This window comes from Tachypleus tridentatus, chromosome 8, assembly GCF_004210375.1.
Source record: "Tachypleus tridentatus isolate NWPU-2018 chromosome 8, ASM421037v1, whole genome shotgun sequence".
Lineage (NCBI taxonomy): Eukaryota > Metazoa > Arthropoda > Merostomata > Xiphosura > Limulidae > Tachypleus > Tachypleus tridentatus.
The window spans coordinates 43,558,708-43,582,624 of record NC_134832.1 but is presented as its reverse complement, the minus strand read 5'-3'; the positions used below and the strand labels follow the sequence as shown (position 1 = coordinate 43,582,624).

The 23,917-nt window shown below is 33.2% G+C and overlaps 1 protein-coding gene across 4 annotated transcripts in view; it reads right to left on the bottom strand.

The window, feature by feature from the left end:
• Window positions 1-344: 344 nt before the first annotated feature.
• LOC143224135 (epithelial sodium channel subunit alpha-like) overlaps window positions 345-23,917 on the bottom strand; it is a 44,380-nt gene continuing 20,807 nt past the window's right edge. For 3 of the 4 annotated variants that reach the window (XM_076452585.1, XM_076452586.1, XM_076452588.1), the window contains 7 exons: window positions 16,993-17,085; window positions 13,085-13,199; window positions 10,690-10,762; window positions 8,428-8,494; window positions 6,649-6,731; window positions 2,654-2,729; window positions 345-738 (listed from right to left, as the gene is read on the bottom strand). In XM_076452585.1, the coding sequence (XP_076308700.1) occupies window positions 589-738; window positions 2,654-2,729; window positions 6,649-6,731; window positions 8,428-8,494; window positions 10,690-10,762; window positions 13,085-13,199; window positions 16,993-17,085 (657 nt within the window). In that variant the 3' untranslated portion in view covers window positions 345-588. The remainder of the gene's footprint in view (window positions 739-2,653; window positions 2,730-6,648; window positions 6,732-8,427; window positions 8,495-10,689; window positions 10,763-13,084; window positions 13,200-16,992; window positions 17,086-23,917) is intronic. The other variant, XM_076452587.1, reaches the window with a different exon arrangement.

Sequence of the window (23,917 nt, the reverse complement as noted above, 5' to 3'; positions counted from 1 at the left end):
GTCAAAAAGTTGCGAATTTCATGCCGGGCCCCAACTAAAGGGTTAATCGGTATAAAAAAAAACAACAAACGACTCGGAGGGTTATAATTAGGGCAAGTGCGACCTAAGTGAGAGAATTAACTGAAGACCATGATGCTGATAGAAAAGTGGCCCTTTTGCTACCATGGATCTTCAAGTTTGATTTAATGCTTTTACGCTTATTATTCAAATGCACCGAAAATGAAAGCAACATAGTAAGTATTTCCATTTTATGCTTATTTTTGATGAAATATTTAACTGAAAACAAACTTAATGACCCTTTCTCACAACTTAATGTATAGACATACAAAACAAGTTATTGAATATTTAAATACAAATATTTAAAGTTGGTTTAATAATGAGAAAGTGACTTACAACAACACTAAATATAAGACTAAGCAGTAAAAGAAACTATTAGTTATAACACGAAAAGAATTTGCACGAGCAATAGGGAATTTAATCAACCATTCATAGATTTCAAAGCAATATTATAATTTGATAATACATCTGGGATGACAACCACTAATAATAATACGTTTGAACACGCACACAGCCGAAACGTCATATATGTCATTGATTCTGGTATTTCGGGGACGTCTTCCTGAGCAAGAAAAGTTTTAAGAAAATACAAACGCCTTCTGTCCACTCGACAATTGTAAGAAGAGAAACTCCCAGCCAGAGTCCCATAATTCCTCCAAGATGACCAAACATTTCACTTCCCTATAATATAAAATAAGCGTTGAAATATTTTTTATACATAAAAGTAATAGTCCACTCTCATTACTCCACTTCTATTCGAGAGAAAAAATAAATCCAGTTTTTCATACAACTAACAGTTAATTTCTCGAAGATTATGGAATACGCTTCTAAAATAAGCTTAAGGCATATTATCATTTACAATGCATAAATTAAGCAAGATAGATTTGTTATTAATAAAGAAAGTAACTGTATTGTTGGTAATACGAAAAAAATATTTTGCAAATAACACACTTAGAACAACTACTTCAAACTCTTTTTAAATACAAACAAATAACTTTTAACCTTTACAAGCTTAGGAACTCATATTTGTCATGGTTAGTGTCGTATACGATCACCTAAGCCTAAGTTATTAATTAGTAGCTGTGATTTTACAACTAAATACTGATTAGTTCATATGAAGTTTCGCCTACTCAGCTACTACCGTCATCAGAGAAAATTAGATTTTTTCAGTATCTGACTTCTTAATGACAGTCTAGTACGCCATCCACTCGATTGTAGTCTCTTGCCCTACCCACCGTTTAGATGTAATTAACATAAAAGAACAATCCCAACAGTACCATCTCACGATGTACCTAAAATTCACATATAAGATTATTTTCTCCGTTACATTAGTTGGATATGTTCCTGTGTCATAAATAATAAACGGTATGTAAGTTAGAAAATTAGTTAGAAGCCGAAACGAAAACACAATAAAAACAATAACAAAATACTTTAGAACTCAGATATTATAAGAGTTTGTAATATCAAACTATCTGCAATAGCTCATATTAGAAATTGCCATAAAATAAATTGGAATAACACTTAAATAACGGGATATGAATCATGGATGAGAGAAATAAAGATAAACGAATCCCTCTAGACTCAGTCGATCTAGCTCAAAAACAAACACAACATAGACTCCCTTTTGAAAACATTAAAATATTTAGTTGATCGCATAGACACCACTTTTCAAAACATTTAAATATTTAGTTGATTACACAGATACCCCTTTTGCCAACGTGTAAATATTTAGTTGATTACACAGATACTCCTTGGGAAAATATTTAGTTGATCACAGAGACACAACTTTTCAAAACATTTAAATATTTAGTTGATTACACAGATACCCCTTTTGCCAACGTGTAAATATTTAGTTGATTACACAGATACTCCTTGGGAAAATATTTAGTTGATCACATAGACACAACTTTTCAAAACATTTAAATATTTAGTTGATTACACAGATACCCCTTTTACCAACGTGTAAATATTTAGTTGATTACACAGATACCCCTTGGGAAAATATTTAGTTGATCACATAGACACAACTTTTCAAAGCATTTAAATATTTAGTTGATTACACAGATACCCCTTTTGCCAACGTGTAAATATTTAGTTGATTACACAGATACTCCTTGGGAAAATATTTAGTTGATCCAATCGACACAACTTTTCAAAACATTTAAATATTTAGTTGATTACACAGATACCCCTTTTGACAACGTGTAAATATTTAGTTGGTTACACGGTATACATCTTGGGAAAATATTTAGTTGATCAGATAGATACTACTCTTGACATTTAAATATTTAGTTGATTACATAGATATTTCTCTTTGAAACATTTAAACATTTAATTAATTCAAATTCTAAGAGGAAACCAATTCATTCGAGTGGATAATGCAGCACATTGAAATAGCCCCTCCAGGGACAAGCAGCCAAAACGTGCAATTAAAGTAATTTGTATCAATTTTTGTATAAAAAATTATTAAACTTAAGTCACCTTGTAGGCTACGAACTGGAATAATGCTTAACAAAGTAAACATTGATGAACTGGTTTAAATAAACAGTAGAAAACGTTAAACTTGAAAGAAAACAACAACAAAAAGGAAATTTACCTCCAGTAGAGGTCGCTGTTGATAGATAGTGTGTTCGAACGTGGAGTAAAACACCTTTATTTTGGAATGGTTTTGCCTGAAACACAGTAGTTAATACCTGGTCAACCTGATGTTAGTTAATAATTAACGCTTTTAAGCGAATAACCCAGATTTGTATAAAAAAGGAAGGGGGGGTCTAAACACTAATAGAGAAGATCAGGCTCATGGGTGGTGTGGTAAAGTAGTGTGAAACTGTGAAGTCAATAAAAATTGAAATATATATGCTGAATGAATAAAGAAAGAATTACGTTTTTCATTATTTGTCTTCGGATATATTGCTTTTGGTATAATTTAATTTTTTTTTCTCGTCGAACTTATAAGACTTTAATACAGAGTATATTTTCACATGAACCAATCCAAGGCTAAGAATATTATCTCAATATATGATGCCATTGGAATCACATTATTCGTCTTATTCATTGCTTGACATACTTTATTTCTTTTATTGGTATATGAGAAAAATGAAGTTATATGTAAGACTCACCAGTATAAGTGTACGTTGATTTATTGTAACAAACCCATGTTTGTTAAGCCTCATCAGTATGTAATTATAATGTTTAAAAGTATGATGTTTTTAAGGATATACGTATACATAATCATAATGCAAGAAAGTTATAAAATACACGCGCCCATGTATTTCAGATACATCCAAATTACTTCCAACCAGTAAAGAATTAAGTATAACACACAATATGCATGAAAGACGCTTAGTTTTTGTGTTCTTATTATAGAACATAACCACAAAATTATACCACCTGAAAAGTTTTTTTTGTTTTTTTTGTATCTGCGGTTAAGCTATCAAGGATATCTGCCGCCAACCCTAATTTTGAACCAGTAATCACATGAAAGGCAGTCAATCGGCAGCACCATGCCACCCATGCTAAGGGATTGACTGCCACTCATATGACACATGAACATCTTCAACTGCAGTGAATATTTTGTTGTATTGTATGTATAGATTCGAACCCTGATGGCCATTTTCAAAATCTGGAGCTCTAGTAAACAGGTCCTTCGATGGAGCGTCTTCGTATTTGCAATACAACAAAAAGGGGTTCAATTCCCTTCGATGGACACAGCAGATAGCCCGATGTGACTCTACTAAAACAAAACACAGTTACACACTACTACATTCGATGGACACAGCAGATAGCCCGATGTGACTCTACTAACACAAAACACAGTTACACACTACTACGTTCGATGGACACAGCAGATAGCCCGATGTGACTCTACTAAAACAAAACACAGTTACACACTACTACATTCGATGGACACAGCAGATAGCCCGATGTGACTCTACTAAAACAAAACACAGTTACACACTACTAAATTCGATGGACACAGCAGATAGCCCGATGTGACTCTACTAAAACAAAACACAGTTACACACTACTAAATTCGATGGACACAGCAGATAGCCCGATGTGACTCTACTAAAACGAAACACAGTTACACACTACTACAGAACCAGCGCACACCCTCATTCTGGACAAGAATTAAACCTGCCCCATGCATCGCACGTGACGCTTATGTATGATTCTCAGGCTTTTAACAATAATCACGTCGTGACACACAAGATATTCAGTTCCTGAAACTTCCTTCACCACTCTTTTTGAATAATACTAGAAGGATATGTTTCACTCATACCTAATTTGGTAAGTAGTCAAATACGTGTATCCATAAACAAGCATTAAACAAGGGATAGGGTTAGGTGATGAACACGTAATTTTGTATGTTAGTGTTATAAATTAACAGCAACTCAAACTAATGCCACTTAGGTACGGATTAGAGTCAAAATACACAATACAATAGTCTTCAATTTTATATATGTTTATAAATGAAGTGCAACTAATGCTATATATATTTGAACATGGACGTTACACATTATACATATGGACGTTACACATTATACACATGGACGTTATACATTACACTTTATATGTCCTTCCCATATGACACAACAACTCAGAAACACTGCCATAAACACTTGAAGTGCAACACATACCGTAAAATTATACCATAATTCTTCTCTAGCAAAGACCAAGGTCAATGGCGTGATTGACAATAAGGCAATATAAATACATCATTAGGTCAGTTTTACGAATGACCTCTCTTTTTTTTTAGTTTACAGCATTGTTATTGTGTGCTTTCATAAGTATTTTTTTCCTCTCCTTCTGATTCATAAATCACATAATCATTCTGCCGACATCTGTTGCTCACAGTTCCAGATCGAATGTCTTTATACCCTATAAATGAAGTCTCCGGATTTACAACGTTAAAATCAGGGGTTCGATTCCCCTCGATGAGCTCAGCAGACAGCACTATGTGGCTTTGTTATAAGGAAATACAAACACACACAGTATAAATGTTTTATGACAATTGCGACTCTTTTCTTCAGAATAAATGCCTTTATACGGTACAAGTGTTTTAGAAAGTTTCAATGCGAGAAAACGCACTCTACTTGTTTATTAGATTTGTTGACAGAAATCTTAACCAGTTTCAAAACTCGCTAGTTTATCAATCATAAGCATTTGCTGAAAGACACTGAAGGGAAGGGTTCTAACACACTCACCAAAAGTTTTATCGTTTAGGGGTTCTTTGGTAGCTTAGCGGTGAGCTTTGGTGGTTATAACGCTCATTTTACATTTTAGCGCTTAGAAACAAACAAAAGCAACGTTTATTGGAAGGTAGGAAAAGTTACCAGCTGAGTAGACTACATAGACTTGGGATGATTTTATTATTTTGAATTTTTTACTTATTTTATTGTAATTCCTGTACTCTAAATCGGAAAATATCCATTTTTCACCACTACGTTCAGATGTTTCACAAAACGTCAAAACGCAATACATTAAAGAAAGACGATAACACGTAGTTTTGAGGCTAAAAGACGCAGATTTTACAAACAAAATAAAATAAAGATCAGGTTAAATGAAGATACGTATTATTTTGACAAAACATTTTGCCATTTTCTTCAGTTTGTTTGTATTTTTGTTAATAAACACAATAATAAATAAGTCATTGTAGTATGGTAACAGAAATAATAATTTGATCTAAGTAAGAGTTCTTTTTCCCCAGTTTGTAAAAAAAATTCTTACATGATAGAAAAAAGAATATTATTTTTGAAATCTGCCTACCTTAATTATGGAAAATATATAATTAAAACAAAAATAACTTGTATAAAATTTAAATTCACAGGCCTGTGTTATCAGGCGGAAGGTTTAACCTTTAATAGATGTCGCTACAGAGCAGATTTGTTTATTTGTTTGTTTTGAATTTCGCGCAAAGCTTTTGGAGGGCTATCTGCGTTAGCTGTCCCTAATTTAGCAGTGTAAAAATAGAGGGAAGGCAGCTCGTCATCACCACTCTCCGCCAACTCTTTTACCAACGAATAGTGGGATTGACCGTAACATTATAACGCCCCCACAGCTGAAAGGGCGAGCATGTTTGGTGCGAGCGGGATTCGAACCCGCGACCCTCAGATTACCTACAGGGCAGAGTTGAACTATCAAGTAAAGCATGAGTTATGTAAACAGCTAGAGAGATAAAACGATTAAAGCTGCGAATTTAACATTTTTTCTCAGTTCATTCATTTATTTTCATTTTATGTCAATAAAAGCTCTTGGAATATATATTCTGTCGATTTCAATTGTCTAAGTAATTTTAACGGTAACAAACCATTCTCCAACTGTCATTAAAACTAGTTGAAAAAATGTTTCTACAAATATAGAATTATCAAGAATAGACTATCACATATATACATATGTATGTATGTATGTATACGATGTGTCGTCACTTTTAGTTGCGTATTAAAGCTGCAAATTTTCTGTTACTTAACTGTCTATATTTCACTCTGTGACCATTAAACATCAATATTTTTTATCTTTTCAAAGGAAAAATAACTCATTATTATCAATATAAATTTGTTTATTGTTTGAAAAGCACCATTTTACACATACCGGAAAATATCCCTGTACGATAAAGACTGTTCCCATGTACTGAATTGCAGATTCTTGGAGTCAGCTTTAGAGATTTCCTTAGCCTGAAAGAAAAGAGGTATAATAATACCATTAGCTAAACGCAAAGAGAAAATTAAGAATTAGAAAAGGACTAATATATGATATTAGTGGTCATTTAACAGAAGACTTGACTGATCTTGATAATGAAAGTTTTGAATTTTTGTAACGAAATTAAAAATAAAAGAGGAAAGTCTTGTTAGATATATATCGTAACAAAATATTTAAGCTTAATGAAGATAATAGAATAATTCAAAATTAATAAATAAATATTGCTAAATGACATGAAAGTTTTGCAGTATCCTGTGTGTTGATAAAAAAAATATTGTCCATTGTGTAGTTCTGTGTTTAAATTCAAACAAACAAATAAATTAAAAGTAAAAATATAGTTTTATTTAAATAAAAAAATTCGAAGAGCAACAATTTCTTGGAAAGGAATCTGATGACACAACAGTACAGCATATGGTTTTTTTGTTTGTTTGTTGTTAAGCATAAAGCTACATATGAACTACCTGTGCTGTGCCTACCATGAGTATCGAAACCCGGTTTTTAGCATTGTAAGCCCCACTAGGATTTGCCGCTGAGGCACTGGGAGAATGAGGCATTATTTGAGCAAAATCATTTGTTGTCTTTATCCCTGAATTTGGGTGTGAGACATTCAAGTTTTAATAACTTAATACAACCTACGATAGATGATTTACCTCACTAAACCTCGTACGTTTCATAAAGTATTCATCCTTCTGGGGTTGTAGCGGATATACTTTTTTTTCGTTCAGCCGGATATTAACTATAATGTTTAGGACGTTTTACGTAGAAACAGTCGATTCACGAAAGTTTCAAACCAAATTCAATATAACTTGCAGTACCTCTAACGTGAGGTCATATTATGAGCTCACATTAAGTAACAAAATCCTAACAACAGGCACTATAATGTTATTTTCTTTTCTTTTACAAAGAGTGGATAAAAATAAACAAATACTAGTATTTTACTTACAGTGGATAAGCCCATTACTTTATTTAGATTAAATAAACACGTTTACCAAACTGTAGATAACTTCATATACCAGACTGAATAAACTAACATTTCTTAAAATGTATCTATTTTTCGAAAATAATAACTTTCTGAAATTGACTGTTAGATTAAATTAATACATTGTAAGTAGTAATAAAAAATCTCAATTAACACGACTTCTTGTTTTTTTAAGTCTTGTTTTTTGAATTTGTTTTTGAATTTCGCGCAAAGCTACACGAGGGCTATATGTTCTTTACACTTTACAACAGTCAATTTTGATAGGCTTTGAAATGAAATGTAATTGTTTTAAGTCACAAAAGTGTAAAATATATGTCTTTTTTGTTTTGCTATACTAACAGCTGTATCTGTGATTGGTTTGTTTTGAATTTCGCGCAAAGCTACTTGAGGGCTATTTGCGCTAGCCGTCCCTAATTTTGCAGTGTAAGACTAGAGGGAAGGCAGCTAGTCATCACCTCCAACCGCCAACTCTTGGGCTACTCTTTTACCAACGAATAGTGGGATTGAACGTCATATTATAACGCCCACACGGCCGAAAGGGCAACCATGTTTGGTGTGACGGAAATTTTAGCCCACGACCCTCAGATTAATCCACCTGGCCATGCCAGATCCTTTTAAAATCTTAAAACAAAAATATTATTGCTAATAAGGAAGTTTTAACATACCAATTCTAGCCTAAATCAAGTACTTACAATATGAATAAATTCTGCTGGAGATGGCCATTCAGCCATTGATAGGGAAGTGTCGATAATATCTTTCCTACAAAAAAATAACATAAATGATATTAAAACATTCACTAATGTTTGACAGTGTAATATGATTTTTAAGATTCAGTAATCCCTAGTACTTTTTATTTTTCATAAATTTGACTTAACGATTTCATAAAAAGTAATTTCTGCTTTTTAAGTTTTTAATTTCAGTCGTGCATATTGGTATATACAAGATATGTCAATACTAGCTAATGTTGATACAATACGATACGTACCTAGATATTAATGCTACAGTACGATACGTATATAGATATATAAGTTTTACCCATGGGTTGTTAACAATCTTAACAATAAAATTTAATTATAAACAGATGTATAATGTTAAGAAGCTTAAGTTATTTAGTGTAAGCAAATGTAATTTCCTACTACAATATGAAGTAATTTGTTTTGTAATTTTTTACGGTGGTTACGACGGTGGTCAAACATACCGACTTTACGTAAAATTAGGACAGTGGATGTATAGTATATAGAATATGAAAATTGTAGGAAAATGGTTGGAAATTTATTTCGGATGTTTTAGAGATTACATAAAATAAATTTGTTAATTTTTAGATAGAGAAAAATATTTTTAATATTAACATGAAAATTGATTTACACTAGAAGCAGTGACTACTTTGACTTTATACATTTAAACATTATTTTTTAGCAAAAATACTTTGTTAAAATTCTGATTTTTTTCTATACAAAAGACTTATAACATTTACTGAAAAGTTGCCAAATTTCAAAAAGATACGTAAATTATATTATATCGGACGATGTATCGACGCAGTCGTATAACGACTTAACGATTCATATCGCTGTATAGTTACACCCATAATTAGTACTAATAAACAATCTTATTGCACTAAATTTGCCATATATCTTTGACTAGACTCTCAGTGTTTGATTTTACAGTTTTTCAAAAGTGGTTTGTGTTTTAATGGAACGCTCCTGGAGAAGCTGTAAAGTGAAACGTTCAATGTCCAATTAAAGACATAAAAAACGGTTGTTTTGATTCATTAAGTACTAGCATTTTTAAACTGTTTATTATGGGAAAACAGAAAGGAGGTAGTCAAGCTTGTGTAAATCGCGTGGCTTAATTCAAGCTACTAAGCAGATTTGTAAGGAACACCACCAACAACAAATCTTTAGAGATATATGGATTACTCTAGCATTTGTAAAGAGTTACATCCATACTTTCACTTATACAGCTTCTCAGCAATTTCAACTGTTATTATATCTATGCTTTTTATCAACAAACAATCTAACCAAACATGTAATGACATGTACTGAGAAAAGTCTAAAAAGACCCAAGAGCCAAAGGTTTTTGGAAATAAGTCTCTTATTCTTTAGTATATTCAGACGAATAGAAAATCGTTGTTAATTCTATAAAATGATTGAGTTTACAATGAAGTGAAGATTACCTTTGAACTAACAATGAGGTAAGGTCTATCCCTGAATAACAATGAGGTGAGGTCTTTCTTTAAAATAACAGCGAGGTCAAGATTTTCTCTGAATACAGAATGAGGAAAAGGTTTTATCGAAACTACGAATGAGATAAATGTTATCCCTGAACTACTAATGAAGTAAAAGTTATCTCTGAACTAAAAATGAGATAAATATTTTCTCTGAACTGGTAATGAGGTAAAAGGTTTTAGAACTGATAACGAGATAAAATTGTCCATGAATTAGTAATGTGGTAAAGGGTTTCTTTGACCTAATAATGAGGTAAGGATATCTCCGAACTAAAAATGAGATAAAGGTGTTCTGTAAAGTAATGATTAGGTAAAACTGTTACTAAACAAATAATGAGGTAAAGGTTTCCTTCGACGAATAATGAGGTGTGTTCTCAAAACTAGTTATTAAGTAAAGTGTTTTTTTACGGAACTAATAATAATGAGATAAAGATTTGACTTGAAAAATTAATGAAGTGAATGTTTTTTTTTGTGAACTGATAATGATCTTATGAGGTTAATTTTGTCTCGAAATTAATAGTGGCGAAAAGGTCTTCTCTAAAATATTAATAAGTTAAAGGGGTTTTCACGAGGTGAATCTCTGTTAAGTGTACCTATTTCAGAACTCTTATATAACCTAACGCATACTGGGCTATATTTTACATTATAGACACATAATAAACAATTTCAAATGGAGTAAAAGACATATGCTTTTCCAAATAAAAAACAAAACAACAATTATAAAACTTACACACAAGGCAGAGGGCAGTCGCATGACAGTCTGTTGTTCTTGAAGTATTCTAATACGTCATCCAGACAGCAGACTTGAATTCAATAAGAAAATAATATTACCTTTAGAGACTTTTCTGAATATCATAGCTACTACTATGTCATGTAAATGTATATCTCTTGCACTTGCTTTCTTTACTGTATTTATCTGTACTAGACCTACTTCTGCAGAGTCCCCGAAAGTGTTCTGTTTCAAGAGTAAATAAAACCAAAATTATGTAACAAGAGCGTTTAGTTTTGCTTGTTTTTGAATTTCGCGCAAAGCTACTCGAGGGCCATTTGCGCTAGCCGTACCTGATTTAGCAGTATAAGACTAGAGGGAAAGCAGCTAGTCGTCACCACCCACCGCCAACTCTTGGACTACTCTTTTACCAACGAATAGTGGGATTGACCGTCACATTATAACGCCCCCAAGGCTGAACGAACGAGCATGTTTGGTGTGAGTAGGATTCGAACCCGCGATCCTCGAATTACGAGTCGAACGCCTTAACACGCTTCGCCATGCCGGGCAGAGCGTTTAGTTCTTCTTGTGATTCGTGGCATGCGTAGTTTTTAATGACGTCACGACAGCACAAATTGCAACGTTGAGCATCCTTTATGTGATGTTATTGTCGTGTCTACGGAGTGGTTGATAGACAATACAAGAGTGTATTGTACTGGTGCGAATAGTTAAAACAGGTGGCTTCTCGACGCAGTGTTCGGGACCCTTTCGAGGAAATAAAACCAAGTTATAGATATTAATGCATTGTAAACATACTAATTGTTTCATTTTTCTCAGCTAAATATACTTAGCTATGAATGATGATAAAATCATTCGGAAAAAATAAATATATTCAACATACTACAAAACTACATGTTATATTTACATGGCCAGGTGGTTAGGGCGCTCGGCGCGAAACATGAGAATCGTGGGCTCGAATCCCTGTAACACCAAACATGCTCGCTCTTTCAGCCGTGGGGGCGTTATAATGTGACGGTCAATCCCACTAATCGTTGGTAAAAGAGTAGCCCAAGAGTTGGCGGTATGTGGTGATGACTAACTGCCTTCCCTGTAGTCTTACACTGCTCAATTAGGGACGGTTGGCGCAGATAACCCTCGTGGAGCTTTTCACAAAATTCAAAAACAAAAATTAAATATCACTTTAGATAGGTTTACGACACCGGTATTTTTTTCAGAATTACACTTAAATAAGGATTAGTTAACAAACTTAAAACACATGCGTATCTATGTGTGTGTGTGTTTTCTTACAGCAAAGCCACATCGGGATATCTGCTGAGTTCATCGAAGGGAACCGAACCCACGTATCAATATAATTTTTCGAGAAGAATACGAGAAAATCTTTCTGAAATTTCGTTATTCGAAGTGTTTACACACTCCAGGATGTTAATTAAAAAAGTCCATGTTTTAATACTTGTTCTATGAATTAATATTTTCCTCACGTTCACTTAGTATGAATTATTTGATTACTTCCTCTTCTTCAATGAACTGTGTTTTGCAATAAAATATAAATAAATAGATATTTAAAGGTGAAAAACAATATATTTTGCCATATTGACAGCGTCGAAAAAGTTTAAACAAAGATTTGATAGCGTTTAACTCAGTTATAGAAGAGCAAGCTCTAAAACTACAGAAGCATAAATGTAATATTTTAATATTTCTTGTTTACACAAGAAATAAATAGTTTATATATTTATAATATATATATATATATATAGTTTATAGTGGCTTTAAAATTTTCTCAGTTAGAATTTTCAACTTAATTAATAAAAATATTTCATGTCAAAGTGTAATTAGTGGCATTATATTAGGCACAGAACAAATCTGAGGTCTGTAATTGCATAATGAGGATATCTATTTTAATCTCTTCTCACGTGTGGTTAAGGTTTTAATATGTGATTACTGTGGAAAGATCTAATGTTCTAAGGAGAGGCGGAAACATTATGAGAAGCTTGTTTGTTGGTAGTTAAGCGCAAAGCTACCTACCATGAGTATCAAAACCAGGGTTATAGCAGTGCAAGTGCGCAGATATATCGCTGTGCCACTGAGATGCGGGAGATAAGCATTGTAAGCTCTAAAATATATTGCGTAGATCAAGGTTTGGGATTAATGTTCTGGCATTTGATGTGAATGTTATTTTTTTAATTTTCATGTTGAATTTATCATTGTCTTGTGATTGTCTTGGAAAACCTGTGTAAATTTACATGTTATAACTGATTTGGACCCTTTTACATTAAAAGAAAAGGTCTAAAAAGTATTCCCAAAAATAATTTCATATGTATATCTTTTGTTGTATTAAAACTAAGTTTATGATGCAATATCTTGTTTAACAAAATTTTGGACAAGATATTAGTTTCACCTTGTGTTTGATTTGAGATATCGCAAGGTCTTGAAATGCCATCTAGTGGTAAAGTTGGATCTCCACAGTCACAAGAAGCCACAGTGATGGTCTGGATACAATGACGAATACAGTCCTGTCAAAAGCGGAGAAATAGAAACCTTTTGAACGTTCAGATCAAATTAATTCATTTAAGACTTTATTCTAGTTTATTAGTTACCTCTATAATAAACTGAGTGTGCACAGAAAATCTTATAAGTCAGCAATTATGATTATCTATGGCACAAACACAGTTGAAAGTAAAATTTCCTCATTTTTCATTATAATCTATTTTGAACACTTCTTCATAAAAGTTGAAAGATTCGTCGCTAACAGAATAGTGCTAAAAGCTATATTTTTAATCTTGCAATTTATTTAGTTGCTAGAGGGAGCTGCGGACAACACTAAGACTTAAAGGTTTAACGAAATAGGCCTGAAATATCCTCTCGCCATATAATTACATACAAGACCGGAATGCAAACTCAAATGACTGACCATCTACGTCCTTTTTTTATTTCTAGCCTTGGGCACTGGTGGGGTTGGTTTCTTTCGGCGCCTCACCAGTGAAAGTGGGTTTTCTCGGGGTACTCCCGTTTCCCCCCACATCAAATTCTTGTTACTTAGGATTTATAGATCCCAGCCCTGAAAAGAGGCCAGTCAGAGCACATCTTAGTCATTTCCAAATTTTAATATAAAAATCATGAGTTTTAACCAAGCTGACGTACTGTTTGCATCTCTCTGCTCACTCCATGTCGACGTCGATCATATTTTCACTACACAATTCTTCGGACGCTTGCGAGTGTGGTGCTGAACCTTCCCCATCGTCCTTCGTTGTCTCTCCGGCCAGCTGAACCGCTTCTCAGCTCTTCCCGACGCTCCTCAATTAAATGCAATAATATGTCAACTTCTAGGTCATTCGTGACCATCGCTCTGGATAAATAACTAACATGCCACTCCAATTCATTTAACTATTTCCGTGATCAGTTGACTGATTTATTCTTGCCCTGTGTGGGGTGAAGAGAAACAATAGTTTCTGACCGCCCCTGGTTATTTTTCGTTCAACATTTGAGGAATGAAACAATAATTTAACCAAAACACCTACCAAGTAATTCCTTCCTGAAATATCTGGAGGTTTCAAGAAGATATGACATCAAGTTCTGTAGTTCGTTCTAAGTTAAATTAAAAGAGTCAGTATGTTATGTAAATAACGTTGTACAGTGAATCACTCACTGTGTTTATGTATTTGTATCTATATTAGCGATCGTACATAGTGAGTTATTCTTTACAAGTTACTGATTTTTTACGTAGTTGTAAACAAGTTAGTGTAAATTTCCTTACGCCTACAATGTGACACTTGTGTACAAGTGAAGGAATCTTATCAAAATGTTAAGGAATAAACTAATATATCGTTTACATAAACTTGGCATTGAATTATTATCACAAGATAATTCAAAAGAATTAATGAAGAAAGAACAACGTTACAATAGATTAAGTTTCTTTCAGTTTCGCATACAACTTGTAATTACATAACCAGCAGTTCGAAACATTTCATTATTTTATAATTAACACGCATAAAACCGGGCGAAATGGTTTCGTTACCTTATATATAGACATACACATATGCTTAAAACCATTTCATCATTTTATTTTTAACACAATTAGAATATTTCGTTATCGTTAATAGTTATATATATATATCAACTGAAAAAGTGTTTTGTCATCTTTTATATAGATTCACAACAATTTAAAACTGACTTCAACTTTTACAGACACAAGTCAGTTCAAAAACACTTGAGAAATGACATCAGAGCTATGTAAAGCGGAACAAACTGAGTGAAGTTGCATCAGGTGCAGAAATGCAATTTGCATTAGAAATTGGTAGTGGAATGTTTAATATACCATAACAAACTAGATTATTTTAACACACACACACATGGCACTTTCAACTTTTAATTATAAATACGAATAGTTTTATCGTTGTTGAATTGACGTCTCGTTTTATTAAGAAACAACCCCATAAGGCCTATACGATTTTCATGATGTGGCCTTTACACGTATCAAGTGTTATATAGAGAATATTATGTTTGCGTCAAAAAATACAAGAATCATACTCATTAGCAAACCAGTATGGAGTAAGTTTACATTTGATAAGAAGTTATTAATAGTAACGTTTACAAACAAACATTCATCGTACTGTTGTTGAGAGTAGAACAATTGGTAACCTTCATTCAATATTTTTATTTTCATTTTGGTTGATATTTAGAAATAAAATTTTTTTTTTGTCCAAATAAGTTTTCATAGAAAGATGTTTAAGGGGTGATATTATCTTAAAGAATATCTAACTTTTATTGCAGAAAATAAAATGTTCAGAATAATTCAAATTCATCTTTTGAGACTTGGATACACTTACATGTTTTCCCAGAAGTTAAAACCTAACTTTTATCAAAATTGTCATGACTATTGCATAATCAGTCTTCTCGTACGAAGATTGTCATGTTATATAGAACTTCAGAACACTGAGCAAAATTACATTTTGAAAAAAACAACATTTAACCAATTTCTGTATTATAATTTCATTCTTTAAGATATCTAATTAGAATATTCAAACACCAACAAAGAAGGTTATCATCGTTATTTAAGTGACACACTTTATATTTTAGGCACAAATAATAAACTAACAATTATATATTCAGTACAAATTTGTAGACGTTGTGATGGATTTGCTGCTAGATATTATTTTAATATTGATATTTAAGTTAAATTTATATTTAAAAATATACATAGCTTATACTGTTATGTTTGTATTGAAAAATTCTCGCCTATTCACTAAAGCTGTACAAGATTTTTAAGTGTAAGAATCAGCAATGCACGTGTTTATAAAAACATTCGTGTATCGTTAGTATTGTTGTGCAGGTTGAAATTTCTAGAAACTGTCCTCACGCTTACAAACGTAATCAACGCGACGCGCCAAGAGACAATGCGTGTCATTGATCTGCTTATACCGTTTATATACTACAAATCCCGGAAACTATAACTCTGATGAACGTTTATTAATCAGGAACTACAGATATTTGACCATAAAAGTTTATATATTTCGAACATTACAAACCATTCAAGTTCAGTGGATTCACATAGGACATTAATATTTTTAATAAAAATATCACATAACTTAAGTGGTGAAAAACTCGCCTTGTGACCATCAAGAAACCAGAGAAAAAGAATACAGATATGTTGCCTGTTAGGTGAATTGTATTTATATCAACTCGAAATTAATTCGCTCATCATGAACCCTCGCTAATACATTCAGTTGCAGACCAGATAGAAGACTCAATACTATTTGTAAAACTTGTGTACATGTATCATTGTTTGTAATAACCATGATTATAAATTGTATTAACGTTTCTATACTAAAATATATTTGTATTAAGAAAGAAACCGTGTATCAATCTTGTAAGCAAATAAAATAAATTAGATACATATCAACATTTAATTAACTTCTAAATTTAAATTATCATTCAACTAAGTTTCAGACTATTCGAAACTGTAATATGTAACAACGTCAAAATAAGGGCACATACCTCCAATACAAGGGTATAAGCATCACTCCTTTTTGTTACCTTATGCAGCGTGAATTCGCATTTTATCTCCAAATAATGCAAATTTTATTTGGCCTTTGCTTCATTATATCTTATAATCCAAAATAAGCATTCGTGATGACAAAATAAGCATTTTCTTATATTACATGAAATAAAAAGCAAATTAAATGCTATGCACGTTATTTGGGCTCTACACTGGAAAAAAAACTGATAAATGAAACTACATAAAGTTTCTAGCTATTCAACTATGAAACTAAAATTCAAATATAATCCGAACCAAGCCTTATAACCTACTTCTTGGTCAGTGTTCAATCCATTCTCACCAGCATTGAAATTATATTCCTTGCAGTTGTCTTGGTACGGTGCAGGAAGTCGGTGAATTGTATTCTATATTAAAAATGTTGGGATAAAAATATAATTAATTTGTAATACAAATTTTAGTTTTCAAACGACTTTTTTACATTTTTATGAATAAAAGTAGAAATGAATATTTAAAGGATTTTCATGCTGTTTTATCAACACATATTCAATATTTTATGTCTCCCGGTAGAACAATAAGTCTAAGGATCTTGAAATGTTAGAATTTGGGGATTCGATTCCCATTGATGAACACAGAATATAGTTCAACGTGGCTTTGCTGAAAGATAAAGAAATAATGAAAATCTTACAGCAACCAGTGTCACAGTAGCATGTCTGTGGACTTCAAACGCTAGAAACTGAGTTTCGATAACCATGGTAGGCATAGTGCAGATAGCCCTTTGTATAGCTTATTCATTATCTTAGAGATTTAGTTTGAAAGTATCTTTCTCACGCCAAATAATGTTTTCTCCAGTTAAATTAAAAGATGTAATAATCCAATTTTAACTATGGATAATTCACCTGAGTAAATTTCGAAAAAGAAAAAATACAACAGGGACCTTTCTCGTTCACATACCAAATTTTTACACATTGAATTTAAAAAAGGCCCATTTTACACATACGACCTTTTTTAAAATTTGAATTGTAGAGTTTTAATCTTGTCTTATACATAATTCAGATGATACATTGTTCTTACTTAAGCTGAATGTCGACTTAATGATCAGAAGAATGCTGGGTTTAACCTAGCTGCGATAATGACTCCATGATTCAAAAACACTCGATTGTAACTTAATTACGAGGGCTGTTCAAAAAATACGCGAACTGACGTCATAAAACAAAATGTACTTTATTCAGAAGTTACAGGTCTGGGCCCCCATCAAAGTACTCTCCTTCCCAACGCACACACTTATCCCAACGGTGTTTCCACTTGTTGAAACAGTCCTGGTACGCTTCTTTTGTAATGTCCTCCAGCTCCTTCGTCGCATTTGCCTTAATCTCGGGAATCGTCTCAAATCTTCTTCCTTTCAAGGGTCTTTTGAGTTTGGGGAACAAGAAAAAATCGCAAGGAGCAAGGTCAGGTGAGTAGGGGGATTGGGGAAGAACAGTGATCGAGTGTTTGGCCAAAATCTCACGAGTTCTGAGGCACAAATTTCGCAGCAACGCGGTGCATCTTCAATTTTTCGGTCAAAATCTCGTAACAAGATCCAACTGATATCCCACACTCTTCAGCAAGCTCCCAGGGTGTTGATTTTGTCGACGTGTGGGTCGTCAGTTGACGTGGAAGGACGTCCAGGACGCTCATCATCTTCAATGGACTGTCGACCATCCTTAAAACGTTCATGCCACTTGAAACATGCCGTACGCTTCATAGCAACATCACCGTAAGCCGTGTTAAGCATAGCAAAAGTTTCAGTCGCAGATTTTCCTAGTTTAACACAAAATTTCACAGCAAGTCGTTGCTCCTTCAGGTCATTCATTCTGAAGTCCGCCAAACGAAAAAATCGCACTTCACTTAAAACCGCGTAGCTAATACACAAATAAAGATATCTGCAATCGGGAAATGGCGTCGTAATCAGCTGATCTGTGCGAACCTAGCGGATTCCCCCTGAAACTAACTGGAGTCGCGCAATTCAAACAGTCCGCGTATTTTTTGAACAGACCTCGTAAGGATACTGACTTGATGATCAAAGGAAGTTGAGTTTAATCCAGTTATGAATGTTGAGTTGAGTGAAGGTACAACACTTTTATTTTATAAAATAAGCTGTTAATTTTGCCAAAGTTAAACATTTTCAGAAATATGCATTTTAGAGCACTTAGTGACTTTTACATAGTGCAGTACTGACGTTGTTTCGTAAGTTAGTGTATCAGTTGTGCACTTTTGGACGTTTCTCACGAGTGATATTGTTGGACATTTATTTTTTGTTCTTTGACAACTTTCTCGTATTTAACTTTAGAAACACCTTAGAATGAATTTCTTCCTACATATAGAACAACCATTGGCGTGGATAACGCTTGTGCTATGAAAAAAACAAGTTTATTGTTGTTACGAATAGAATTCATGTGTTCTCAGTCTAAACATCTTTTTCTGCACAAATAACTTCAGAATAATCTGGAAGCGTGGTGCAACGAATTATGTACTCACATAGTTTTCATTTGTTGTTGAAGATGAAGATTCATTTCACTTTGTTTTAAATTTTCATTTAGTGTCTTTCTCACAACTCTTCATGTCAAATAGAGGATACAACAGTTAACACGTTTTAATTTGTGCTCTATATACTAGTTTGTTGATGCTAGGCCAGGTTGGTCTTGCATTTGTTTACCCTATTGCTATAATGTCAAGTAGTGATTACCAGTCTTGATCCCTACTTCTTTTAATTACAAAAGTGGCGTCTACGGATTTACAACGCTAAAATCAGGGGTTCGATTCCCCTCGGTGGACTCAGCATATAGCCCGATGTGGCTTTGCTATAACAAAACACATACACAATAAAAGTGGAATAAGCTCTTATTTACATTGAGGAAATTGGTATATTAAATATGATTCATATTAATAACAAATGATTAAAAAATTAACTAATTCACAAATAACTCAATAGCAGTAGGTTACTGCCGATTTTTTGTCTACTGTTGTTGATGATTCAAAGTTAGGGATGACACATTGCTACAACAAATGCGCTGAATGAGACTCTCTAACTGGAGGATGGAAAGCCCGTGGTTTTGTCAGTGTTAAAACTTATCTAGTACGTAACCACTGCAATAACAAAATTTCAGCTTTAAGCTCCATAAATATTTCTTACTCAAACCTCTAGTTATTTGCAGTGTCACTTTTAGCTATTACTAATCAGTACATCTGAGAATACTAAATTATTTGTCATGTATGGCCTTCTCTTCATAGAATTTGTAATTTATATTGTTGTTTTTTCTGTAAACGTTTCTAGAATTTTTATTGTTATTGTTTTTTAGTCAGAAGCAAATTTAACGTAATGTTACGAGCATGTCGTTAATCTGTGAAATCTTTTCCTAAGTGTAGTAGGCCCGACATGGTCAGCTGGCTAGGGCGCTTGACGCATAATATAAGGGTCGAGAGTTCGAATCCCCATCACACCAAACGTGCTCGCTCTTTTGGGCGTGGGGGCATTATAATGTTACGGTCGCTCCCACTATTCATTGGTAAAAGAGTAACCCCAGAGTTAACAGAGGGTGGTGATGACTAGCTCCCTTCCCGCAAGTCTTACACTGCTAAATTAAAGACGTCTGCGCAGATAAACTTCGTGTAGCTTTGCGCGAAATTCAAAAATAAATGTTAAGTTTAGAAACGTGTATGAAAACAATACCACGCTCCAAGAAACAAACGCTAACACACCTAACAAAACAAGCCTATTGACTACCATAATCAAAAACATAATCACATAATTTATAACAGAATACACAAAACCAAATCAAACAACCAACTGTATTGATATGATAATCATATCCTGAAAAAACACATTATACTTCATATACCACACATAATAACAACACTTACGGGATACCTACTGACAACATAAAGTTCACATTGGAATGTATCAACATCCAAGAAACATGAGATCGAAGACCTTACACAAGAAACTAGCCCCACATTATAATATTAAGCGAAACTTTCATATACAACAACAATAGATTTAAGATGCCAAATTACACAACAATAAGGAAACACAGAATAAACAAAAATGATGAAAATAGAGGCATGATGATGCAATACAAAACAGATCTTTCAGTCACAGAAATCAGTATGAGCAGTAACAACGAACATGTTACCGTGGATATTCTGCTAATAAATAAAACAAAAGTGACAATAGCATGAATATACTGTTCACCACACAATCACTTAGACATAGCACTACTCAACAACATCTTTTCCCACAAACATAACTCTATAGTTATTGGAGATCTAAACAGTAAAAATGTTAACTTTGGCTGCAATTATACAAACAATAATGGAAGAAGTCTCTTACAGTTTACAGATGATAATAATATAACCCAAATGAATGATAACACCCCACCCCACACACACGCACACAGCGTATGCCACTAACACCAGTTACATATTAGATTTATGTCTTAGCATATACAATATAAGCCAGAAGCTAACAAAATTTCAGGTGGGAAAAGATGTTGATAGTGACTATATATTGCGTCTTCGATCTCGCCCCCCATAAAAATACAACCTACAGAAAAGAAAAATTCGATTATAATAAAACAAATTGGCAAGACTATCAAAAGGAATTAGACAATCAATTACCTAATAACGTTTTACAAGAAGTAAAAAACCATACTGAATTGGATAACCACTGTCAAACATTAACGAAGTGCCTTCAAAAAGCGGTAAACAAAACTATACCGAAACAAAACCATAAAACAACAAATAATGCATGGAAACCAAACACACAAATAATAACCCTAATCAAAAAACGAAGACAATTAAGAAGACAATTCATGATAACAAGAGATAGAGAAACCAAAACACAAATAAACAATATAAGAAATCACATTAGAGCACAAATAAAACTACAAAAACAAGATAAATGGGTCAATTTCTGCTCAAAATTAAACGATAAAACTGACCCGAGAAAATTCTGGACACACCTTAGACGACTCACCAACGACAATTCAGCCGCAAAGAAATATCCTACACTTGAACACAATAGCATGCACAAATAAAGAAAAGGCCGAAGCTTTCAAACACCAACTACAGAATACATTTAAAACACATACTGATCCAGATATGAATGCTTATTTTAACAACAAAGTCACAAATTATATACTAAACAATAAAGAACAATTTGAACCAATTTTTCCAACAAGTATATCTGAGACAAATACAAGACACATAAGAAACTACAAAGATACAATCCTAACAAAAGAAATATCCATATATGAACTTCATGAAGTAATAAAAAACACAAAAAACAAATCTCCGGGTAAAGATGAGATACAAGCCATCCTCTTGGAAGCATGCTAATATATTAATGTTCCATAAGGAATGAAAGCCAGCAAATAAACCTAATAACTACCTACCAATCAGCCTGACCAGCTGTGTAGGCAAAATTCTTGAGAGAATAGTCAGCAACAGACTCTCCACATTCTTGGAGATAACATGAAAGTTACCAGAAGAACAAAACGGATTCAGAAAATTTAGACAACAACTGACCACTTAGTCAGACTCACTGAAGAGACAATAGATAGCTTTAACAAAAAACAATGCACTGTCGCCTGCTTTCTTGACATTGAGAAAGTATTTGACACTGTATGGCACAATGGTCTACGGTTCCGTATGCATGAAATGTGACTACTGCGTGGAATTATTCGCTGGTTATCTAACTTTTTGGAAAACAGAAAATGTAGAGCTAACCTTTTCTGAGTACTTTACTCCAGAAGCTGACATTCCCCAGGGAGGGGTGATTAGCCCTATATTCTTCATCATATATGTAAACAATTTGCTATTGAAGGATCGTGATCATGGATTCTCCTCACAGTTCGCTGATGATGTGGTAGTCTGGAAAAGTGCTCCAACACCAACAGTAGCAGCCACAAACATATAACCACAACTAAATAGAATAAGCGAATACTGTCAAAAATACAGAATAAAAATAAATACAGCAAAATCACAACTTGTCGTCTTTACAAAGCTGACACAAAAAACTATAGCCTGAAATACATATGCATGGAAAATTACTTCAAACTGACACATCGGCAAAATTTCTAGGTCTAACCTACGACTCAAACGTAACATGATTTAACCATTTAAATTCAATTAAAAGTAAAGTGTGGCGAAGAACCAACTATGCTAAAAGTCTAACTGGCAAGAATAGTAAAGCATCAACAGACAACATACTAAAAAATTACAAAACATACATTAGACCAGTAATCAACTATGCAGCTCTAGCTTGGATTAATGTAAGTGACAAGATAATCAAACCCAAGCTACAAACAATACAAAACACACTACTCACAACAACATACAGAGTTCCAAAGCAACATCATCTAGTTTCATACACAAATATTCAAACATACCAAAGATAGTAGGTAGACTCCTACATAGTACAATAACGTATTTTGATAAAAAATGGATGAAAAATGAATTATTATACGAACTAGACAGGTAGGTACCTCATACATGATGAAGATAGTCCTAAACACCTCTCTCCGATCAACATATATTTTAAACACAAAAATAAATAAATGGAAAATAAATAAATAAATGGAAAATAAATAAATAAATAAAAAAATATATATATATATATATATCTATAAAAGGGAAGACAAAAAAAGGCCACCATTAAACTGGATTTCCTACTGATAGGGCAAATAATACCAATAAATGTATGAAACCAGAACATGGACATTGCTCTGAAAACAGTCAGAGAAATTGAGCCCACTGTGACCCTAAAGCAGAAACCACACCAACCAACACTGCATGATCATATAAGTAAAGGAAGGAGGAAGAGGTCAAAGAGTACCTGAACCTCCAGGGTACATATGATTACCCAAATCCCGAGAGAGAGAGAGAGAACATGCGTGTCTATATGGGAAGTGAGTTTGTGTTTGTGTGTGTGTGGATTACTGAACGATTAGATTATTCATTTAACGAGAGGCAATGCATAATTTCTGTCAGGTAGTTAATGTTATCAGAGAAGTGGTATTAATATTGAGTTTGTGTTTCAATGATGAAATGTTTGTACAACATTAAAAGTAAGTGGAATTTTGTAGGTTTTTGTGATGTTAGATCTATTGAAAAAATTTGATTACACTAATTGTGTAATGAAAGTAAAATATTTTTTTCTTTTAATGAATAATAAAATTTTTATAGCAACAGAAACTA